At 34.0% G+C, this 19,974-nt stretch overlaps 1 protein-coding gene across 2 annotated transcripts in view; it reads left to right on the top strand.

Annotated features, from left to right (window-relative positions):
* LOC105319523 (protein mono-ADP-ribosyltransferase PARP14) overlaps window positions 1–19,974 on the top strand; it is a 132,993-nt gene that overhangs the window by 74,709 nt on the left and 38,310 nt on the right. Inside the window, exons 2-17 of one of the 2 annotated variants that reach the window (XM_066068979.1) lie at window positions 872–972; window positions 4,633–5,224; window positions 5,439–5,711; window positions 6,161–6,337; window positions 6,669–6,947; window positions 7,155–7,442; window positions 7,553–7,831; window positions 8,239–8,481; window positions 9,917–10,153; window positions 11,193–12,914; window positions 13,019–13,507; window positions 13,617–13,699; window positions 14,249–14,482; window positions 15,857–16,078; window positions 16,246–16,333; window positions 16,581–16,751. In XM_066068979.1, the coding sequence (XP_065925051.1) occupies window positions 872–972; window positions 4,633–5,224; window positions 5,439–5,711; window positions 6,161–6,337; window positions 6,669–6,947; window positions 7,155–7,442; window positions 7,553–7,831; window positions 8,239–8,481; window positions 9,917–10,153; window positions 11,193–12,914; window positions 13,019–13,507; window positions 13,617–13,699; window positions 14,249–14,482; window positions 15,857–16,078; window positions 16,246–16,333; window positions 16,581–16,751 (5,478 nt within the window). The remainder of the gene's footprint in view (window positions 1–871; window positions 973–4,632; window positions 5,225–5,438; window positions 5,712–6,160; window positions 6,338–6,668; window positions 6,948–7,154; window positions 7,443–7,552; window positions 7,832–8,238; window positions 8,482–9,916; window positions 10,154–11,192; window positions 12,915–13,018; window positions 13,508–13,616; window positions 13,700–14,248; window positions 14,483–15,856; window positions 16,079–16,245; window positions 16,334–16,580; window positions 16,752–19,974) is intronic. The other variant, XM_066068978.1, reaches the window with a different exon arrangement.

Genomic DNA, 19,974 nt, shown 5'->3' with positions numbered 1-19,974 from the left:
CAGTTGAATGAAATGATCCATCCAGCCGAGGTGTCATTTTATTTATCTTAATTGTTTGTTATTTTTCTTAAGGTTTATTTTTCTTTTTGTCACAATGATGACATGATGACGATCATTTCATTCTGAATCATCACTGTCATTTACATTTAGAAATTGGTCCCTGTTACTTGAGTATCAGTAGTTGTAAATATATTTTCTGATTGGCATTATCCACAAACTTGCTGAAGTTTTGCTGGGAACTTTGTTTTTTTCTGGAAGGTTTTCTAGAGAAAAATTTCAAGATCATGCATTCTTTGAAAATTTATAACACTTAAGATTTGTTTTTATATATTTTATGCACGCAGGCTTTCAACTTTTGATATGTGTGAAACATTCTCTTTAGGCCTTGTTTCACATCTAGAAATCAATATTGAAGAATATTATTGACTTTTAGTGTGAAACTATGTAAATATATAGAAAAAGTACGAAAATCTTTTAGCCAGATGTTGCAAGAATTTTACCTTTGAAGCCCTCTATCTAAAAGTTGACATCATTGACCCCTATGTTTTATTATGTCAATTACATACTGGGGATATATCTAAACAAACTGAGACTGCATTTGATTTATGAAAAGTTTGATATTCATAAAGATTTTATTGCAAATGAATTTGTTCCTATTGAATAATAACCCAGTTTTAAGTGCTTTTTGTGTTCAGGCAGCAATAGGTAAGAAGTAGAGAGCTATGTGGACTTGTATATGTAATCTATTTATTGCTCTTGTATAAGCAATTGACTCAAGTGAGCAATGATGCCCATGGGCCTATTGTTATGCATCCTTACAATGTGCAGCAAAATCTTGACTCAAATCTAAATTTGCTTTTATTTTCTTCAGCCAGCCATTTTTTATATCCCGGAAATGTCATTGGTCCAGGAAATGTTCCTCTACAGATAACATCAAGCAGTGTTTCTGACATCCCTGACAGCTGGCTTCAGGTAAGAGGATTACTAGATTAACTGTTTTGCAAAGTTTATAATTTATCAAATATCAGAATACATCTCTTGGACTACATTTAGATTAGTCCTGATAAAAGTTTTACAAAAGAAAAACAAGCAAAGCTTTAATGTACCGTATAACCAGTCACAACAAAGCTAGGTCAATCTGTGACTCTGCTTTACTCACATTGGTCAATATTTTAATGAACTACAAGATGCAACCATGGGTGGATGGGAGTGGATCAAGTGGATCATATATATATATATTGGCTGTGGTTTTCGACGATGAATCTTAATTGTGTACATAAGAATTAAGAAATATTTTTAATGCCAGCTACTGCCTGTGTTGAGGAGATCCTAGTCATATATATATATATTTATAGTGGCACTAGTGCTCAATCTCATACATTGTATTTGCTTTGCCTTTAAATAATATCAGATGAGTGATAAAACACGGGTGAGATAATAATTAAAATAACCTGCATGCATCACACTTGCTTCTACCTGAACAAAGTCTACCGTAAGTTTGCTAACAACATTATTTTTCATATACTGTTCAGTCAGACTGATAAGATAAAAAATATGACTGCATCATTGTGGGATGATGAAAATTGAAATACCAATCTAACCTAGATCCATGTATAAGCTGCAGTACTAAGCTAGGTTTAGATACTTTTTCTTCTTCATTTTATTTGAATTGAGGGCAAACAAATTTTATATCAATCTATTTTTATTTGGCAACATGCCATTTAATTAAAACTTAAAAGTTCATTAAAATGACAATTTGAATTCTGATGCAATACAGGGTAAAATTATTTGTTTACACAAATTTGCATCCATATGTATAATCTATACATATGGTACGAGTATGATTTATAGTGGGTTTTTTCCTGTCCATTTTAAATATTATCATACATAAAGGCATTACGTTCATCCCGATCTTTATCTTAATCAGTTATCTAATTACCGGTAGTTTCAAATAAATGTTGCTTTCACCTGTTGATGATATTTTTTATGAACACATTGAATTGATCCATCTTCCTTGTTTGCCACAAGTAATATGTTAAAGAAATGGTAACGAATTTCATATTTTGCATTACTTGCATGTATATAAACAAATATATAAGACTCAAGCTTTATGTAAAGAACAATGAAGTTTTACGTCTGTAACTTGACATGCAAATTTTGGTCATTCATTCAAATTGTGCCAAGTAAACTATTTTATGCAAAAAAATTTAAAAAAAAAAATTGATCTAAAATTGTGTGAGTCTTAGTCTCTTTAAGGTAGTCCTATACTCGGCACTAAATGGGCTCAATCATTAAAAGCTTAGCTTTAAATGATAAATATACATTCTAGCAATACATATACAAAAGAAAATATGTATGTTTACATGCTAGTTTGTTTGTTATCACCTCTCAGACGGGTGTACCCCCTTGCGAAAATTATTGACAATTATGAAATTTGCCAGACGTCCGTTTTTCATAAAAATAGTTACCAATTTTGGGAAAACTAGAACTGAACATACAAAATAGAATATAGATATTTATTTAAGCCATATCTTATCAATAATTTTGCGCAAATTTTTGTAAGTAAGTATGCTTTATGGACCTGATGTATCAAAATAGAATACAAAAAATGCAATGCTAGTATCCCGTTTGGTAAATTTTTTACTATTTTATGGACTCAAACTTAAGGTAAGGTTTGCGGCTTGCATTTTTTAGAGGTTGTACCAAAGTTACATACCATTTTGTTCACTACACTAAAGTCTTTTTTCTCATGAAATTCAAATGAATTTTGCCCCTCCCGTTTTATAACTACAAAAGGTCAAAGTTCATGATTTCCAATTTTCATTTTGATGAAATGTAAACAATTTCGTGAAAATATGTACATTTTATATGTGACTATTATGGGGGTTATTTATGCTTAAAATGTTTGAAAATAATATCACTATTAATATCATGATTCACTTTTATTAATTTCTGATGAACTATCTAAAAATAGAATAAAATGCAACAAAAGTCTTAATTTTGGACTACTATTATGTAAACGAAAACATCTTATTTGAAACCTTTCCAAGTCCACCGATTTCAGGAAAAACGTATCTTAGAATATGTGTAATCTGATGTTTCTAAAACACTATTCAAAACCATATGATGCGGATTTCGTTTTCGTGGAAATTGATAAAATGCTTGTGTCCTCTTATTTTTTCATTGAAACTAAAAAAACCGCGAAATAAAAAAAAACCCGAAATCAATTATGACGTCATATAAATTTTGACGTCATAACTGAAATAAAGGGTAGTTGGTGTTATGTCACAATGAAAATCTCCCTGTAACCGCAAACCTTACCTTAAATTCATGGTGTTTATTCTATAGATTGACATCTTAGAAAAAAGATTTGGTAAAATAAATTATCTGTTGACGGATTACTTTTCACGCTATAAGCTCTAAACCAAGTAGACCCTGGCGAAAAAATCCGTAAAAATCACATTTTGCTACAGTTTTCTGCCTAGATCTGTCAGCAATGTTAGATATCATTTAAACATTAATTAATTGACGATTGATTAAACTCGAAATAGCTTCTGTCTAAATTTAAACCGGTTTTAGTAAAAGAAAAAGAAAAATTCGGGGGGGGGGGGGGGGGGGGTGGGGGGGGGAATGAAAACATAGAAGATATAAGCATACCTGAGATCCTGGTTAATCAGAAACTTCGTTTTTCATTTTACTTTAACAGAATCGAGTTTCTCAACATTAATCATTTCTATCTCTCATAGAATACATATATTACCGTTCTAATTGCTTATTATTGCCATTGTTTACAACAGCTATGTAGAGCAAAATCAATACCGGGTATCAAAAACGCTTTGTAAAAGTCGAACCAATATTGTAAAATCCGTATTATGACGTAGTGCGATACTCGGACTACTTTAAGGATTATGGTAATTCATAAGATATTGCTTCATTGTGTCAAAATAAGAAATAAAAATTAAGCACTTGGAAGATTTTTAAGTCTTTTAACACTTAATTTGTTTACTGAAGGAAAGATTGAGATAATTTCCTTGTTACATTCCCTATATGTAACTTCCTGTGTGGAAAGAGAGAGAAAATTTGTTTTCAAGATAAAGTTACACAGTGTAGTGATCATGCCAACTTGATCTCTTGGAATAAAAGATGTTACTGTAAACATTTCTATTAATATTTGGCAAGGACTATATTTTGCGGAAATGAATTTTGCAAAAAAAAAAATTTAATTGAATCAGCATAAACTGCATTCTGCCATTTAGATGGTGAAACAGAATATACACAACCAAATGTAATACCAAGTATCTGTTGATAAAGTTTTTCCAAGTACAATGAGAAATGATGTGTACCAAGTCATTTGGTATAGTCAAAATCCATTGTTTGATCAGGTGTGAAGCATGTACTAATTGAATAATGTTTTACAACAATATGATAATTGAGAAACAATTTGGTTACTGTAAATTCCTTATTTTACGCGAGTACTTAATTCCGCTGTTTTGTATCAAATCGCAAGAATATAAAATCAGGATCACCAATTTTTTTAATAATTTTCTATAGATCAAAACTGTCTGAAAAAAAGCGAAACTTTATAATCTGCGAGGGTATAGGAATCTACAGCATGTGGTTTTTTTTTTACAGGATGACCAGAATAATCAAGCAGGGGCGCCGTCTCAAGGAAATCCCCCGCAAGGACACCAAGGGTATTTAGTCTACCCAGGCCAAGGTTACCAGGGCAATTCATTCTTTCCTCAACCCCCTACCTCCCAGGGGCAGTACCCTCAGAACAGTCAAAACATTCCATATTTTCCTGGGCATGGCCAACAGCATAATCCACCCACTGGGACGCCAAGCAAAACTCCCCTTGGTGATGGGCCCCAGGTGGTACCCACTGACCCAACATCCTACAAAAGTCCCTTGGAGCCCACATTTTATATGAATTATCCAAATGTGTCCATGCCAGGGCCACAAACGAGACCCCCTGACCATGCATCCAACCAAAGTTCCTTTGAGCCCACAGTTTATGCAAATTTTCCAAGTATGCCAATGCCAGGTCCTGTAAGCAGTGCTCCCCCTCCCTACGAGAACCACGACTTTGCTCCACAAGTTCCTCCCAGAATTCCTGCCAGGAAGCCTGAGGCTAGAGGAGGAGGCGGAGGGGTGCAGAGCAGCAGTATAGGGAGTGTTATGAGGGGTTCTGATGATGCCGATTCCATGATACAAAGAAGGCAAGGTAAGGAAATTGAAGATACATGTACCAAAAAAAATCTGTTGCTCAACTTTTAAGTTTAAAAGATGTAATTGACAATTAAGACAACAAGATCTAGATATCAGTGGTAAGGCACAAAATTAATCTACTGCCTCGATATAGGTAAATCTGGCTTTAAAAAATTTTTTAAAGATCTTTGTATCTTATTTTTCTGTCATTTTATGTTAACAACTTACAGTGACCATGGGTCATGGACAACACTTTGATCCGATGGCCCAGAAACATCAAATGAATCCAACATTATATCAGAACTACCCATCGGGTGTGTCCATGGCACAGCCTGTGACTAGTGCTCCGCCTCCGTATGAAACTCATACCTTTCATACGCCTCAACTTCCTTCCAAATTTCCCAGCAAAGTTTCCCCGAGGGATGCCAAAGGAGTGGCACAAAGTAGCAGTGTGGAGAGTTTAAACAAGAGTTCTGACTCTGCACCAATGAGTACTGCAAAAGGTATTGAAATATTTTTGGTTTTTAAAATGTAGTTTTAGCCAATATATATATATTTTTTTTTTCAATATTTTTCCTGATCACTGGATACACAAGCATTCATTTATATTTTTCCTACTGGTATGTTTTTTTGCATCATTATTTTTTGTTTATGAAAATGGAAAATAAAAGAAGAGGTCTCCAACCATTCTGTCATTATATAAAGTATAACAGTAAAAATTGCTATGATTTAAGTCCATAGAGTTCTTCTTACCAACATTTCTTTTTGATAGGAATTTGTGAACACTTATACCTGAATATGAGGGGGAGGGAAACTTAAATATAAAACTTGTTTTTATATTTAATATGTCTTTTCTTTAGATTAATTTGAAACCATATAAATATTTTTTTATATGTAATATGTCTTTTCTTTAGATTAATTTGAAACTGTATAAATTATGTGCTTATTACAGATAAAACATCTGATGTCACTAGTTGTATAAAAGTGTCTTGGTTGCCACCAGACATTGCAGAAGAATTCATCACTGACTTTTTTGAAAACTCCAAAAGGAGTGGAGGAGGAGATGTGGAAGATGTTGCCTACGATGAAAAAACCAATACCGCCATCATCACATTTCAAGATCCTGCTGGTTATTTTCAATATTTTGATTCAGTCATTAACCACAACACTAATCAAATTCATAGATATTTAAGTATATGGAATTATTGTCAGACATGCCTTTCCTACATACATTCTATATTGCACTTCTTAGACACAAGTATGTTGTTCTAGTTCTGAAGAACCTGAAATCTATTGGTTATCTTTAAGTTTAATGTTGAATACACTGAATGCAAATCTTCATTTGTAATCAATTTTTTTTAGGCAATTCCAATATTTGAAAAATAATTACCGAAAAACCCTAGACAATAGAAAAATAAAGAATAAATGAAAAAATGGTTTAAATGATTTTAATTTTGCAGTGGTTAAAAGTGTTCTGAAAAAACATGAATCTACAGTCCTTACTATGAATGAGGTCAAATTACAAATCGGAGAATACCACCCTAAAACAGACGAGAGTGAAGACGAAGTGGAGGTCACAGCAGTGAAGGTGACCAATTTACCACCCAAAATCATCAAGGAGCAGATTGAGCTGTTTTTTGAAAGCCGTAAAAAGAGCGGAATTGAAAGTGATGATTTGGATAAAGTAGATTATGACGAGGCAGCTCACTGTGCCATTGTGTGGTTCAAAAATTCTGAAGGTCAGTTAAAGAATGACATTGACATTGTATACCTGGTAATTTTATTTTTGAACATTTGAATCATAAAAAAGTTAAAACTCTTGAAATGCCAAATATAACCAGATACAGATGATGTCTTGATTATCGTCAAGTTTCCAAATGATATCTTTAGACATACTTAATTACAAAGAACAATTTTAAAGGATTCCTTAATTTGGATTTTTCTAGTGGTAGAAAAGGTTCTGGAAAAACACAGTACCTCACCCTTTATGTTGAACAAACAGAAAGTAGAAGTAGAAGAATATCGCCCAGCTGCAGATGAGGATGAAAGCAGCTCAGAGGAAGAAGAGGAAGGGGGAGGGGCAATCAAGGTCACCAAGATACCACCTGAAACCACAGAGGAGGAGATTCTCTTATTTTTTGAAAACCGCAAAAAGAGTGGTGGAGGAGATGTGGAAAAAGTGGAGTATGATAAGTCTACCCACACTGCTGTTATCTGGTTTAAAGAGAATGATGGTATGCATTATGACAAAAGCTTTATGATATGATAGATGGTTATTTAAATTTCTGAAAACACTGGACTCTGCATTGAAACATTTTGTTTTTCAAATTTCATTTTCTAACAGTTGTTTCCCGGGTACTCCAAAATGTTCCACTTATGTTGAGAAAAAAACAAATTCATGTGGAGGAAGTTCGCTTGGATGGACAGAAAGTGGAAAAAGAAGCAGACGTGGAATCTCTCGGTTCACCGTGTACCATTGAGGTCAGTGGATTCAAGGACACAACATCCAAGGACAGTGTGGAGTTTTATTTTGACAACAAGAGGTCAGGAGGTGGTGGTGTGGAAGAGGTCAAAGGTGAAGTGGAAGATGGAGTACTGCTTATCACTTTTGACAATGAAGAAAGTAAGTGAACCAGTGTATGGTTTGAGGTGTGATTGATTATTGTTTTATTAAGTCTAGAAGTTAAAATTAAAATGTGTAAAAATAATTTAAAGAATAAACAAGACAAGAATTCCAATAGGTCACTCAAGCCTCAGTTGAGCTCAATTTCCCTAAAAGAAACATTGTTTCTGAAAGGGAAATAACTGGTCACCAAAATTAATTTTGTTTACCGATTGACTGGCTCTGGATAATTTCAACTCTTTAGCAAAAATCAATAACTTGGACATTATTTGTTCAGATTCTTCAATTAGAAATTATCTTATAATACTCTTACATGTAAGCATTTTTAAAATATTTAGGAATCATTATTAGGATAAGAATTGAAATACATATTCACTTACGCTTTATGCCATTATATATTTTCAAAGCTGTCAAAAGAGTACTTGAAAAAACCCACAAGCTAGATGGGGTGGAATTGAAAGTAAGGCAGTACCAACCCCCAAAGCCAATACCCATGTACCCAAACAGGGTCCTTGTTAAAGGGCTCAACCCTGAAACATCAGAGGATGGGATCAGAAACTATCTGGAGGCTAAGTCTGCGGAGGATGTGATAGATGTAACCTATGGACAGGAGGAAGGGACAGTGTTGGTCACCTTTGAAGAGCTCAAAGGTTGGTTACATTGTCTTCACATTTGATGTTACAGTAATGAAAAGTATGTTTTGCATATTCATCTAAAACATGAGTATAAATCATAAAAATTAATTATATTTGTGCTTCTATGGCCAATAAAAAATTAATTACGAGGTTCCCAAACCAACATTTTCAAAAACTTGGCCAGGCAGTGGTATATTTTTCTTATTATTTCATTAAAAAAACATGCAGGATTTTTTCTTTTATTTTAACAATTTGCAATTCTGATAAAAAAAGAAGAAAAAGCAATGTTTATAGGTACCATACAAAGAATGAAACAATGAATGAAACTAAATGGAATAAACAAATCATCATGTTCTTCATGAAACACCACATCTATGAGACTGAGAAAGCTCTGTGTTTAAGCATTATGAGATATTTAATATAGTCCAAGCTGCAGGAACTGTCCTCCTACATGCAATTGAAGTTTAACAAGATTCTTTTTCATACCTAAGCAAAAATCATTGCTGTCGCGATCATACTTGTACACAGTGTCTCATAACTAGGTTCGATGGCCATTTGCAATTTGTTAAAATTTAGTCTGAATCATTGTGATGTTTGCAATAATATTCTTTATCAAAACCAAACGTTTTCTGACTTGAGCATCTAAAATGCGGTCCTAAATCCAGAAATTTTTTTTCCAGAATTTGCAAGTTCACAAGAGAAATTTTATTTTATATTCATTTACTGTTAAAAATGAACAATGTGCAATGTTAGATCAGATGAAGGTGAGCTTGAGAACCAAGAAATTAATTTTTGTTGGCCTAAGGTAGCTGTTTATATTATAAAGAGCATGTCAACTGTTGTTTAAAAAAATCAAATACCTTGAATTCATCGCATTTAGTTGCTATGAAATCCTAGTATATGGACTTTGTGGTTACTTCATGCCAAACTGTAACATTTATTCTTAGTTCAGCTGTTCAAAACAACTTTAAAAATTATCAGGTTAATATTTTGGGGGTTTTTTTGGAAATTTTGTCTATCACTATCACAAAAAATTTGAAGTTTTACCTATTTAGAGAGGTGTCCAAGTAGCGTTGTGGACAACGCACTCGCTTCTCACCGCTGCGACCCGAGTTCGATACCCGTGATTGACAGTGGTTAATTGTATGTGATAGGGTGTGGCGGTCGCCCGCTTGGACACGTGGGTTCTCTCCGGGTACTCCGGCTTCTTCCCACACCAATGACCCCCTCGCGCTAACATCCGTGCCAACGAGAGATATTAATATAAGTTGTAGAACTTGCTTATCAATCGTTGTAAAATAAATAAAGTTCAGTTTTTATTTAGAGAGGAATTTTATCTTTTACTGGTTTTAAAAAAAGTTTCTATAAAAAAAAATTGATAAGTTTTACACTAAGATTTAAAATTCCATACTGATGTTGATTTTGCTACCTTATGTTTTGTAACTTACAGATTTCACAAAGCTGGAGGCAGCATGTCAAAAGAAGCCATTAGAAAAACGGTTCCTGACTGTGAAAAGAGTTCCCCTCTCAAACTGTATCGTCGTGTCTGGATTTTCTGAGGGCATCTCAGACAGCACCCTGGAATTCTATTTTGAAAATGAGAAAAGAAGTGGAGGGGGAACTGTGACCGATATCAAGGTTAATCATGAGGACTGTACATGTCTGGTGTACTTTGAAGATCACACAGGTAGACTTTTTGCTTTTGTTTCCCATCTTTTTTATGTCAAGAACTACAGTTATGAAAATATAACCATGCCATCCCTGCTTATGTCTATATCTCTCTTATGGAGAAACATTCGAAGTTCTTACTGCACTGCACACAAAGATTGCTTAAGACCTGAGGGTGCATCATGATTTTGATGCATTGTCATTTAGGCAAGTTCAAGGTCATTGAAAGAAAAAGTTCATAATTTGTGTCTGCTTTATAGCTTTCTTATAGAGAAACATTGGACGTGCATAATTTACATAAACATTGCTTAAGACCTGAAGATATGTGTCATGAACTTGACCCAGGGCTGGTTGTGCAAGTTCAAGGTCATTTTTTTTTAAAATTGCATAATTGCTGTCTAGGCCATACAGTACCGATCAGACCCAACCTAATAGAAAGTAAACCCAAACTAAACCCAAAGTAAACTCAGAGTGGATACAGAGAGTAAACCCAGTCAGAAGTATACCCTTAAAAACAGATGCCAACTGTGTATTCGGAATGCACAAGGGGCATGAATTACAGGCAGTAGGATGCTAAGATAAAATACGGGTCTGCTTCACACTTCAGTGTGTACAGTTGACATCAAAAGCAATTTCCAAGTAAACACAAAATAAAACCCTGAGTGGACCCAAATTTTCAAAAAGTAAACCCAAAAAGTAAACCCAGGGTTTAGTTTGGGTTTACTCTGGTGTTAGGTTGGGTCTGATCGGTACTGTATCTTGTAATATGTCCTAAACTTGAGGTTTGGTCATATGTGCAAGTTCAAAGTCACTTTTAGAAAAAAAAAGGTGCATCTATTACTCTCTAATACAGCATGCAGAATACTTTAGTTGCTATATTTTCTTAGTAGGGATATCATTTGTGAGCTTGCTCACAGTACCTCTTGTTAGATTAAGGGCATTTTAAGTAAAGTTGAAACAGAGTGATTGATGCTTATTGCATACATGTATGAATCGATAGATCATTTTAACTTTGTCTAAGCCAGTCAAATATATATATATTGAATAATATTTTGTAGTTTGTGACAAGGTCTGCAAAAGAAGCCATGTAGTTGAAAAGCAAAATTTGACTGTACAGATATATCATGAATGCTTGGGGCAGCCATTTAATCCTGAAGAGGGACCCAGATTCAAATGCCCTAGCCCTCTTGTTCTAAGGGAACTCAATCTAAGAAAGATGAAGTTTATATACAAATCTGAGGAGTTCAAAACTGCTCTAGACAAACAAGCTGAGATGGCCCATGGCAAGATAAAATGGCCACAAAAACCAGCTACAGAGTTAACAGTGGAATGTTTGCTTACAAAAACTGTCAAAGATAGTAAAAATCTGGCAAAGACTTGGGAGACACACATGAAAGATGGCCTGATGAGAATGCTAGATGTTCTCCATGTGGAAGAAATAAGTGTTTTGCAAGAACTTTGGCAAGGGGTTATGGACTGGATTAAGCAAGTTAATGTATCTGATCCCCAGAAAGTTGCTATAGTATTAGAAAAGGGCAGCTTCACAGTTGTTCTTGTGGGCTATGGAAAAGTTGTGGAACCTTTGAAGAAAGACCTCAAACAAATGATCTCCAACATGGAAGAAGAAATCCAGAGGAAAAAACAGCAGCTTATTGAATCCAAGACTCTCAGACATTCTGAGTTTTTACTTTTAAGTTTTGACCATTTCAAAGAAGGAATAGAGAAGAAATTCCCTGGATTAAAAGTTACAACCAGTTTAAAAGACAGAAAAATTACCTTTGAAGGTCAATATGGAGATGTTACAGAAGCAAAGATTTCTCTTCTTGAAAGGTGTCATCAAATCTGTGAAGCATCTGCAGGAATGTTTTCCAAATATAGACGAGATTATCTGTCAAAAAAGGAAGTCAAAACCCGTGTTTCAAAGATGCTGAAAGAGAAAGATAATATGAGCTGTTTTGAATTCAAGGGAGATGAGGTTTGTCTGTTTGCTTTTTCTGATGACAAAGCGGTTGAAGCTGCACATCTTTTGAAGAACGAAATTGCGGAGTCTCCTATTGAAGTTCCCCCAGAGTCTGCCTATCTGCTTAATTCAAACGAATGGGAAAAGCAAGCAAAACAAATTGAGTCAATGGAACAATTTGAAAGTCTCCTCCAATTGATTACTCTCTCTGACCATAAAAAGATCATCATTGTCACATTCTGTAATCTGGTTGGTCTAGCTAGAGAGTTTGTTGAAGACTTTCTTCAGGCCAACACAATCATCTCTGATTCAAAGAATGTACCACCAGGTTATTTTAAGTATCTGGAGGCCCATCATAAGGACAAATGTCAAGAAATTTCCAAAAGACTGAGAGAAAAGCAGGTTCAAGTAACAATGAACCCATACAAGTTCTCTGTAAAGGGAACAAGAGCAGGAGTAGCTGAAGCCATGAGGAATCTTGATGAGATATTAAAGAAGATCCAGTCAAAGAAACATATCTTGCAAAAGCCAGGTATTGGTAAGTACTTGAAAAGTGACAATGGAAAAAGCACCATAAGGAAGATTGAAAGACAAAACAAATGTTACATCCATATTGGTGAGGAAGATCCAACTGTGACAGCTATTGCTCACCAGCCTGCTTCATTCAATGGCGTCATGGCTGAGTACAAGACAAAGTCTGGGACCTTTATTAAAGTGCATGAAGGGGATCTGACTGCTCTTCCAGTGGATGTTATTGTCAATGGTGCAAACTCAGACCTTTTGCATGGAGGAGGCTTGGCAGCAATCCTTGTGAAAAAAGGTTAGTCACAGTGAAAAAATCACTCATATAAATGAGTTTTTAAAAAATTTCCTAAGTAATGCCTATATATTTCCTACTCTATTGTGTTTTCATGAATTTTACAGGTGGAATCGAAATCCAGAAAGAATGTACCGAGCGTGTCCAAAGAAATGGAAAGCTAACAGAAGGAGAAATTTATTGCTCACAACCTGGAACTTTGTCTTGTAAAATGATTGTACATGCTTGTGGTCCCACTTGGAAAGGTGGAACAAATAAAGAAAAAAGTCGTCTAATGGATTGTATCCAAGCAGCTCTGGAGGAAACAGAGAAGAGAGGCTACAGATCAATTGCAGTGCCTGCCTTGTGCACAGGGATCTTTGGCTTCCCAATAAAAGAAGCTACGCTTGAGATAGTCAAAGCTGTGAAATCCTTCTTGAAGGATAAGAAGGATTCCAAAATTAAAGAGGTTTTCCTGTGTGATGTTAAGACAAACACTGTTCAGTGTTTCACAGAAGCTCTACAGCAGACATACAAAGGAAAGGTAAAAGTCTTCTCTAGGAACATCCACCAAGCTAGTGGGCCTGCACAAAATCTTCAGGGAGATGGGGCCAAAGGTAATATTATATTTGTTTTGATTTATTTAATGCAAAGTTTGACTTATATTGAAATTGTCTAAAAAAAAAAATACTTACATGTATCAGCATGATTTATATGATTATAAAGGACCTGCAGCTAGTCAAGATGTAGAATTCCAAGCTGGGCCTATATCTGTCAAATTAATCAAAGGACCAATAGCCAAGTCTAAGGTTAGACTTATTTTTTCACATTCTTATTATCGTAACTACTAAATATTATATAAATTATTACTAAGAGGTGTCCCCTCTTATTCCTATCTTAATCATTTGATGACCTTGATCTATGACTTTAAAATTAATTTTATAGGTTACATTTATTTTCTTACTTGTTTCACTCCTCTAAAAATAAAAAAATTGTTGACTAGTTTTTAAAAAATAGGATAAATATTTTTTATGAAAGGTGTATTTGTTACGTATTGCATTTTATATCATTAATTCATTTTGTAAACACCAAAAAAACAAGTATCCCGTAATAACTTATATTGCAAAGAAATATTTTGGGGTTTGGCAGGCAGGGAAAGCCAATTAAGACATAATTAACTTGAAATATTTTGTAATGAACACTTCATTAAATGAACATTCAACAATAAACCTAACAATACTGAGCATAAAAGCAGGTACATGTACATGAAAAAAGAAGTCTTTCGGAAACAACATTTAACGAAAAAATAATGAAGTTAAAAGATGTTAAGAAATTATTTTTTTTGCTTTTTTACACAGGTAGATGTGATAGTCAACACTGCATCAAAGGATTTAAATCTGAGCTATGGAGCTGTATCAGCATCCATTTCTAAATTAGGGGGAGACAGCATTCAGCAGGAGTGTAAGACTAAATACCCAGAAGGCATCAGCTTTGGAGAGATAGCAATTACTGGTGGAGGAAAGTTAGGCTGTAAAATTGTCTGTCATGGAGCTCTTCCACAATGGGACAAGGGAACAGGGGACTCAAAAAATGCAAGTATTTCTTTTTTATGCCCCGACATGAAATGACCAAGGCATATAGTGTTTCCCTATTATGTCATTCTTCGGTTCATCTGTCATTCCATTGGCATTCACTCGCCGATCATTATTTCAACAACCATGGCACACATTCAACTCAAATTTGATATAAGGATGTGTTATAGGACTATAAAGGCTGAGTTCGAATTTAGTTCTAGTTAGATGATTTCTGACAGAGTTATGCCTCTTGAACTTTGAAAAAAAGAAGAGAAATTCTCAGTTTCTGCTCTCTAACTTTTGAAGGGATGCATATATTTTAATTATATGTAGGCAATTAGAAAAAACAAAAACATATTGAGTTTGAATTAATATTTGGTTTTGGTCTGGTGATTATGGATGGAGTTATGCCTCTTGAATTTAGGGAAAAATGGGAAATTCCGCGTTTCCACTCTCTTACTTTTGAAGCGATTCATATATAAAGTTGATGTTTCATATAAGGTTAATTTATTAAATGATACAGGTCAAGTTTGAATTTGGTTCATATCTGATGGTTTTTGACAGAGTTGTATATATGCCTCTTGAACTTAAAAAAATTGAGTAGTTTTCAGGGATTGATAATCGATTATTAAATTTAATGCATTTGAAATTTTAGTTGCCTGCGCAGGCATTCGTGGTGTTACGACACATCAAATTTGTAAATTTTTTAACTTGTTTTAGATTAATTCAAACAGCTGAAATGATTGCAATTTTGCATGAATGAAGGCCGGCTAACAGCTGTTGATCTTTGTTGTTGTTTAGTCATTTGTATAATAAAGACAGGTAGTAAATTGGTAATTGCATACCGTAACTTCATTGTGAACACTGCCTCATAATTAACATGTACATGTGTATTAAGTAATTTACAATATAATTAAGTAAAGGAACAGAATTACTAATTTTCTTTTATTTAGATACATTTAAATATTAATTTATCAAAATTATCGAAATAAGATTTGAAAAGAATTTAATGCTTGCAAAACAGTGGTGAAAAACTCTAGTTGTCTATCTATTATTTCACTGTTTCACATTCTTTAACAAAAATTATTTGATAGATTTAATTGATACATTAATTTATATACTTTACAAGGCAGTTTTTTTAGTTGATTTAAAGATATAGACAAAACGAAAAAGACATTTTAATACTTTTTCCACAATACTCCATATAATGCATACTAGTATCTATATTAGTACATGTGTATTATAATTGTAGACCAAATGTTCTTTTTGGTGAAAATGGAAGTATAGCCAAAAATAAAATGTTTATTATACTTTGAAGTTAACCACTTAGAAAAGTATAACTTTTTGTTTACATAATTTTGTATCATTGTATTCTATATTTTGTTTCAATAGGTTTTGCAAACGTTTCTGAAATCTTGTTTGGAAGAATCTAAAAAACAAAATCTGAGCAGCATTGCTTTCCCTGCCATGGGAACCGGTAACCTAGGTTACCCACGGGATATGGTGGCAGAAGAAATGTGCAATTCTGTCCTGAACTTCTCTAAAGGAAACCCCAAAACCAGCTTGAAACAAGTGTTGTTTGTTGTTTATGAAAAGGATACACAAACAATCCAGGTTCATTGGATTTTTAATTCCTCTGTCTGTTCATCTGTCTGTATATTATATACTACAAAATAAGATAGTCTAGCTATTAATGAAAAATAATATTCAATACTGGTCATAAAATTAGTTGTTCTACACAATCTAGGTATGTTCTTATAATAAGATATCATATTTTACAGGCATTTGAGACTGAGATACAAAAGCAGGCAATGAAAACTCAACACAAGAGAGGAGGAAAGCGCCATGGCACTCCAAACAAGCCCAAAGGTAAAGGAACCCATTTTATTAACCACTTGTAAAATTTGCATTGTGAATGATCTTTCCACCCGAAATAGAAATATGACAGTTATTTAGTTATATTTCATTACTTGTACATGTATTGACTTTTATTGGACTTAATAATTCATATAAATCAATCTAAGACTATATGTAAAGATAATTTGTTTATATGTATTTGTGGAAAAAATCAGAAGCACTGCTAAAATCTCTAATGGTTTTGCATTTTGGCTTGTAGAGGATGACGGTTTTGTTGTGATACCAAAAGATGCCACAAGTGAGGCCAGCCAGATAGAAGTTGCAGTAGATATGGGAAATTTAAAGCTTCGCATGTATCAAGGGGACATCACTCTGGCAGATGTTGATGCCATTGTTAATGGCACGAACAATACTATGGATTTAAGTAAAGGTAACATATCATGAATGAAAACATTTTGCATATTCCCAAATGCAAAACTAATCTTAAAGTAATTTATTTTATAAATGTTTTGATCTAGTAAATGAAATGATGAACAAAAACCTGTTTAGGCCTTAAAAAATTAATCTCTTGGTTCTCTGGCCAACATTTTCCAAAACATGCGGTTTTTTTCTTTTTGTTTAATAAAAAAGGATGCAGTATTTTTAACTCACCTGAGCTGAAAGCTCGAGTGAGCTTTTCTGATCACTATTTGTCTGTTAAACTTTCTACATTTTTGACTTCTTCTCCAGAATCACTGGGCCAATTTCAACCAAAATTGGCATAAAGCATTCTTAGTTGAAGGGGATTTAGGTTTGTAAAATGAAGGGCCATGCTCCCTTTCAAAGAGAGATGATTAAGAATTATTAAAAATTTGTTGGTATCTTTAAAAATTCTTCTTCTCTAAAATGAACTGGCCAGAAAAGCTATAACTTGTGTGGAACCATCCTAAGGTAGTGTAGATTCAGGTTTTTAAATCATGACCCCCGGGTGTATGGTTGGGCCACAATGGGGGAACGAAATTTTACAAAGGAATATATAGAGAAAAAATCTTTATAAATCTTCCTCTCAAAACCAATTGGCCAGAAAAGCTGTAATGTATGTGAAAACATCCCTAGATGGTGTAGATTAAAGTTTGTTCAAATCGGGATCCCCAGGGGTAGGGTAGAGCCACAATAAGGGGTGAATTTTTACATATAAATGTATAGAGAAAAATATTTTAGAAATATTTCTTCTCAAATTCCAATCAGCCAGAAAAGCTGTAACTTGTGTGAAAGCATCCTTAGGTAGCATAGATTCAAGTTTGTTCAGTCCATGATCCCAGGGGTAGGATGGTGCCACAATGAGGGATTAAACTAGGAATATATAGAGAAAAATCTTTAAAAATAGTTTCTCAGAAATCAATGGGCCAGAAAAGCTGTAACTTGTGTAGAAGCATCCTCAGGTAGTGTAGATTCAAGTTTGTTCAAACCATGATCCAGGGAGGCTGGGGGTTGGGAGGGGGTAAGGTGGCACCACAATGGGGGATCGAACTTTTACATAGGAATATATAGAGAAAATCTTTAAAAATCTTCTACTCTAAAATCGATTGACCAAAAAAGCTGTAACTTGTGTAGAAACCCCATCAGATAGTGTAGATTCAAGTTTGTTTAAACCATGATTCCCCGGATACCGTGGGGCCACAATGAGGGATCAAACTTTTACATACTAGAAATATACCGTAAATTTGGAAATTTTTACATCGATTTATTTTTGCAAATTCAAGTCATAAAGCTATAGATGAATTTTTACATTTTAAATTTTTGCAAATTGTCATTGGCGCTAAAAATAAAAAGCACTCAAATATTAAATGTCAATATACTGACATGCACAATGTTAGCTAACCTTCGGACATCGTATATTATCGCCGCCTCTAATTTTCTCACGATTTGTATATGTTTACCAACTTCATATAGTATCATGCGAGAGTTGATGTCTGCAATTTATATCTTGTTCAAATTACCAATATATACAATAACAGCAGCAAATGCAACAAAACTACCTAAAGGGGTATCTTGATACGGATTTAAAGCGAGATAATTATCCCAATTAGCAGTTCACACCTTCACATGCGACGGTTTGTGTACACCACACAAGTATCGGAGGGTCACGTGTCAAACACAGGTGATGTTTTTCTTGTGTCAAGCGAGCGAGAATGAGAAGAAAATGGCGGCATTCAGCGAGAAATTCAAAATACTATATAAATTTTTGTAATCCGTGAAATTTGGTGTCCTGCCGGTACACTGTGAATGGGGTAAAAAAAAATAACGCTACATTCTGCGTAACGCCGGTACATATCATATCTATGAATAAATCACGCATGCATGCAGTGTCATCAGTATACATGTACACTTTATTAAGATAGACATAAGGCTACCAGTCAACCGAAGATACCGATTTTGAGTGAAGTCTTTCTCCACACGCTGGTTATAGCTTGGGGGTAATTACCTGGTTATATAAACAGGTTTTTTAAATGACCAGTCACTACTAACGGACACCTGTTCATATAATAAGGAGAAGAGACCAGCCTTCGGCAAAATTTTTATTACTTTTTTTGTTGTTGATTAATTTTTAGGAAAAAAATTTTTGCTAATGCAGAGCACGCGCAAATTAGCTAAAAATTTATCTACGGTAAAAATTTCCAGATTTACAGTATAGAGAAAAATCCTTAAAAATCTTCTCAATAACCAGTTGGCCAGAAAGCTGTATGGAAGCATCCTCAGGTAGTGAAGAATCAAGTTTGTTCAAATCATGATCCACAGAGGTAGGGTGGGACCATAATAGGGGTCGAATTTTTACTTTAGAATGTAAAGAGTAATAGCTTCTTTTTAAAAATCAATAAAGCAGAAAAGTTGTTACTTAAGTTGAAGCATCCTCAGGTTGTGTAATATATATAGAGAAAAATCTTTAAAAAAACAAATTAAAAAACGAATGAGACTATTATTGGGGGTCAAATTTTTACATAGGAAATAAATTTGATCATTCTCAAAAGTATATAGTATTACTTATATGCAAACATATTGATATTTGTTGATTCTCAGCTGTTTACACTGTGGCCTTGGATAATTCTTGTGCCACACAACGACTTCAAAGATTGATGTAAGTTTATATCTATATGAACAGTTGTTTAAGATCTTTTTGAGAATGGCAATGCTCAATATGTGATATAACTATGAAATCATCTAGTTACAAAAGGGGCTCAACATCATGAAAACTTTTTTGAAATCTTTAATTACAGGAATTGTTTAACTCATTCATTATCCCAATATTTTTGGATATGACTTCTTGAAGCTGATCTTATTATCTCTAGTGTTGTTCAGGTGAGCGATGTGGCCCATGGACCTCTTGTTCTTTTGATTTTAACAATGTGCAATTCTTATTCAAATCCAGAAATAGCAATATTTATAAGCAAATAAATGCATACCTTGTTATGAATGTATTGGATTTATTAGCTCAAACTAAATGAAACTATACACTAAATGAAATAAATATGTTCTTCAAGAAGAGTAACTTTTAAGATAATTAAATGTATGTGGTTACATAATAATCTTCTGAGTTTAATTGGGACAAAAATGCAGGTTTTCACTTTTTCAGTACTTTCAGTTCTTTGTCCATTTGTTTTTAAAAAGAGAGAATG

This window comes from Magallana gigas, chromosome 8, assembly GCF_963853765.1.
Source record: "Magallana gigas chromosome 8, xbMagGiga1.1, whole genome shotgun sequence".
NCBI classification, from domain to species: domain Eukaryota; kingdom Metazoa; phylum Mollusca; class Bivalvia; order Ostreida; family Ostreidae; genus Magallana; species Magallana gigas.
Note: the sequence above shows the minus strand (reverse complement) of the source record. Positions and strands in the feature narration are given on the sequence as shown.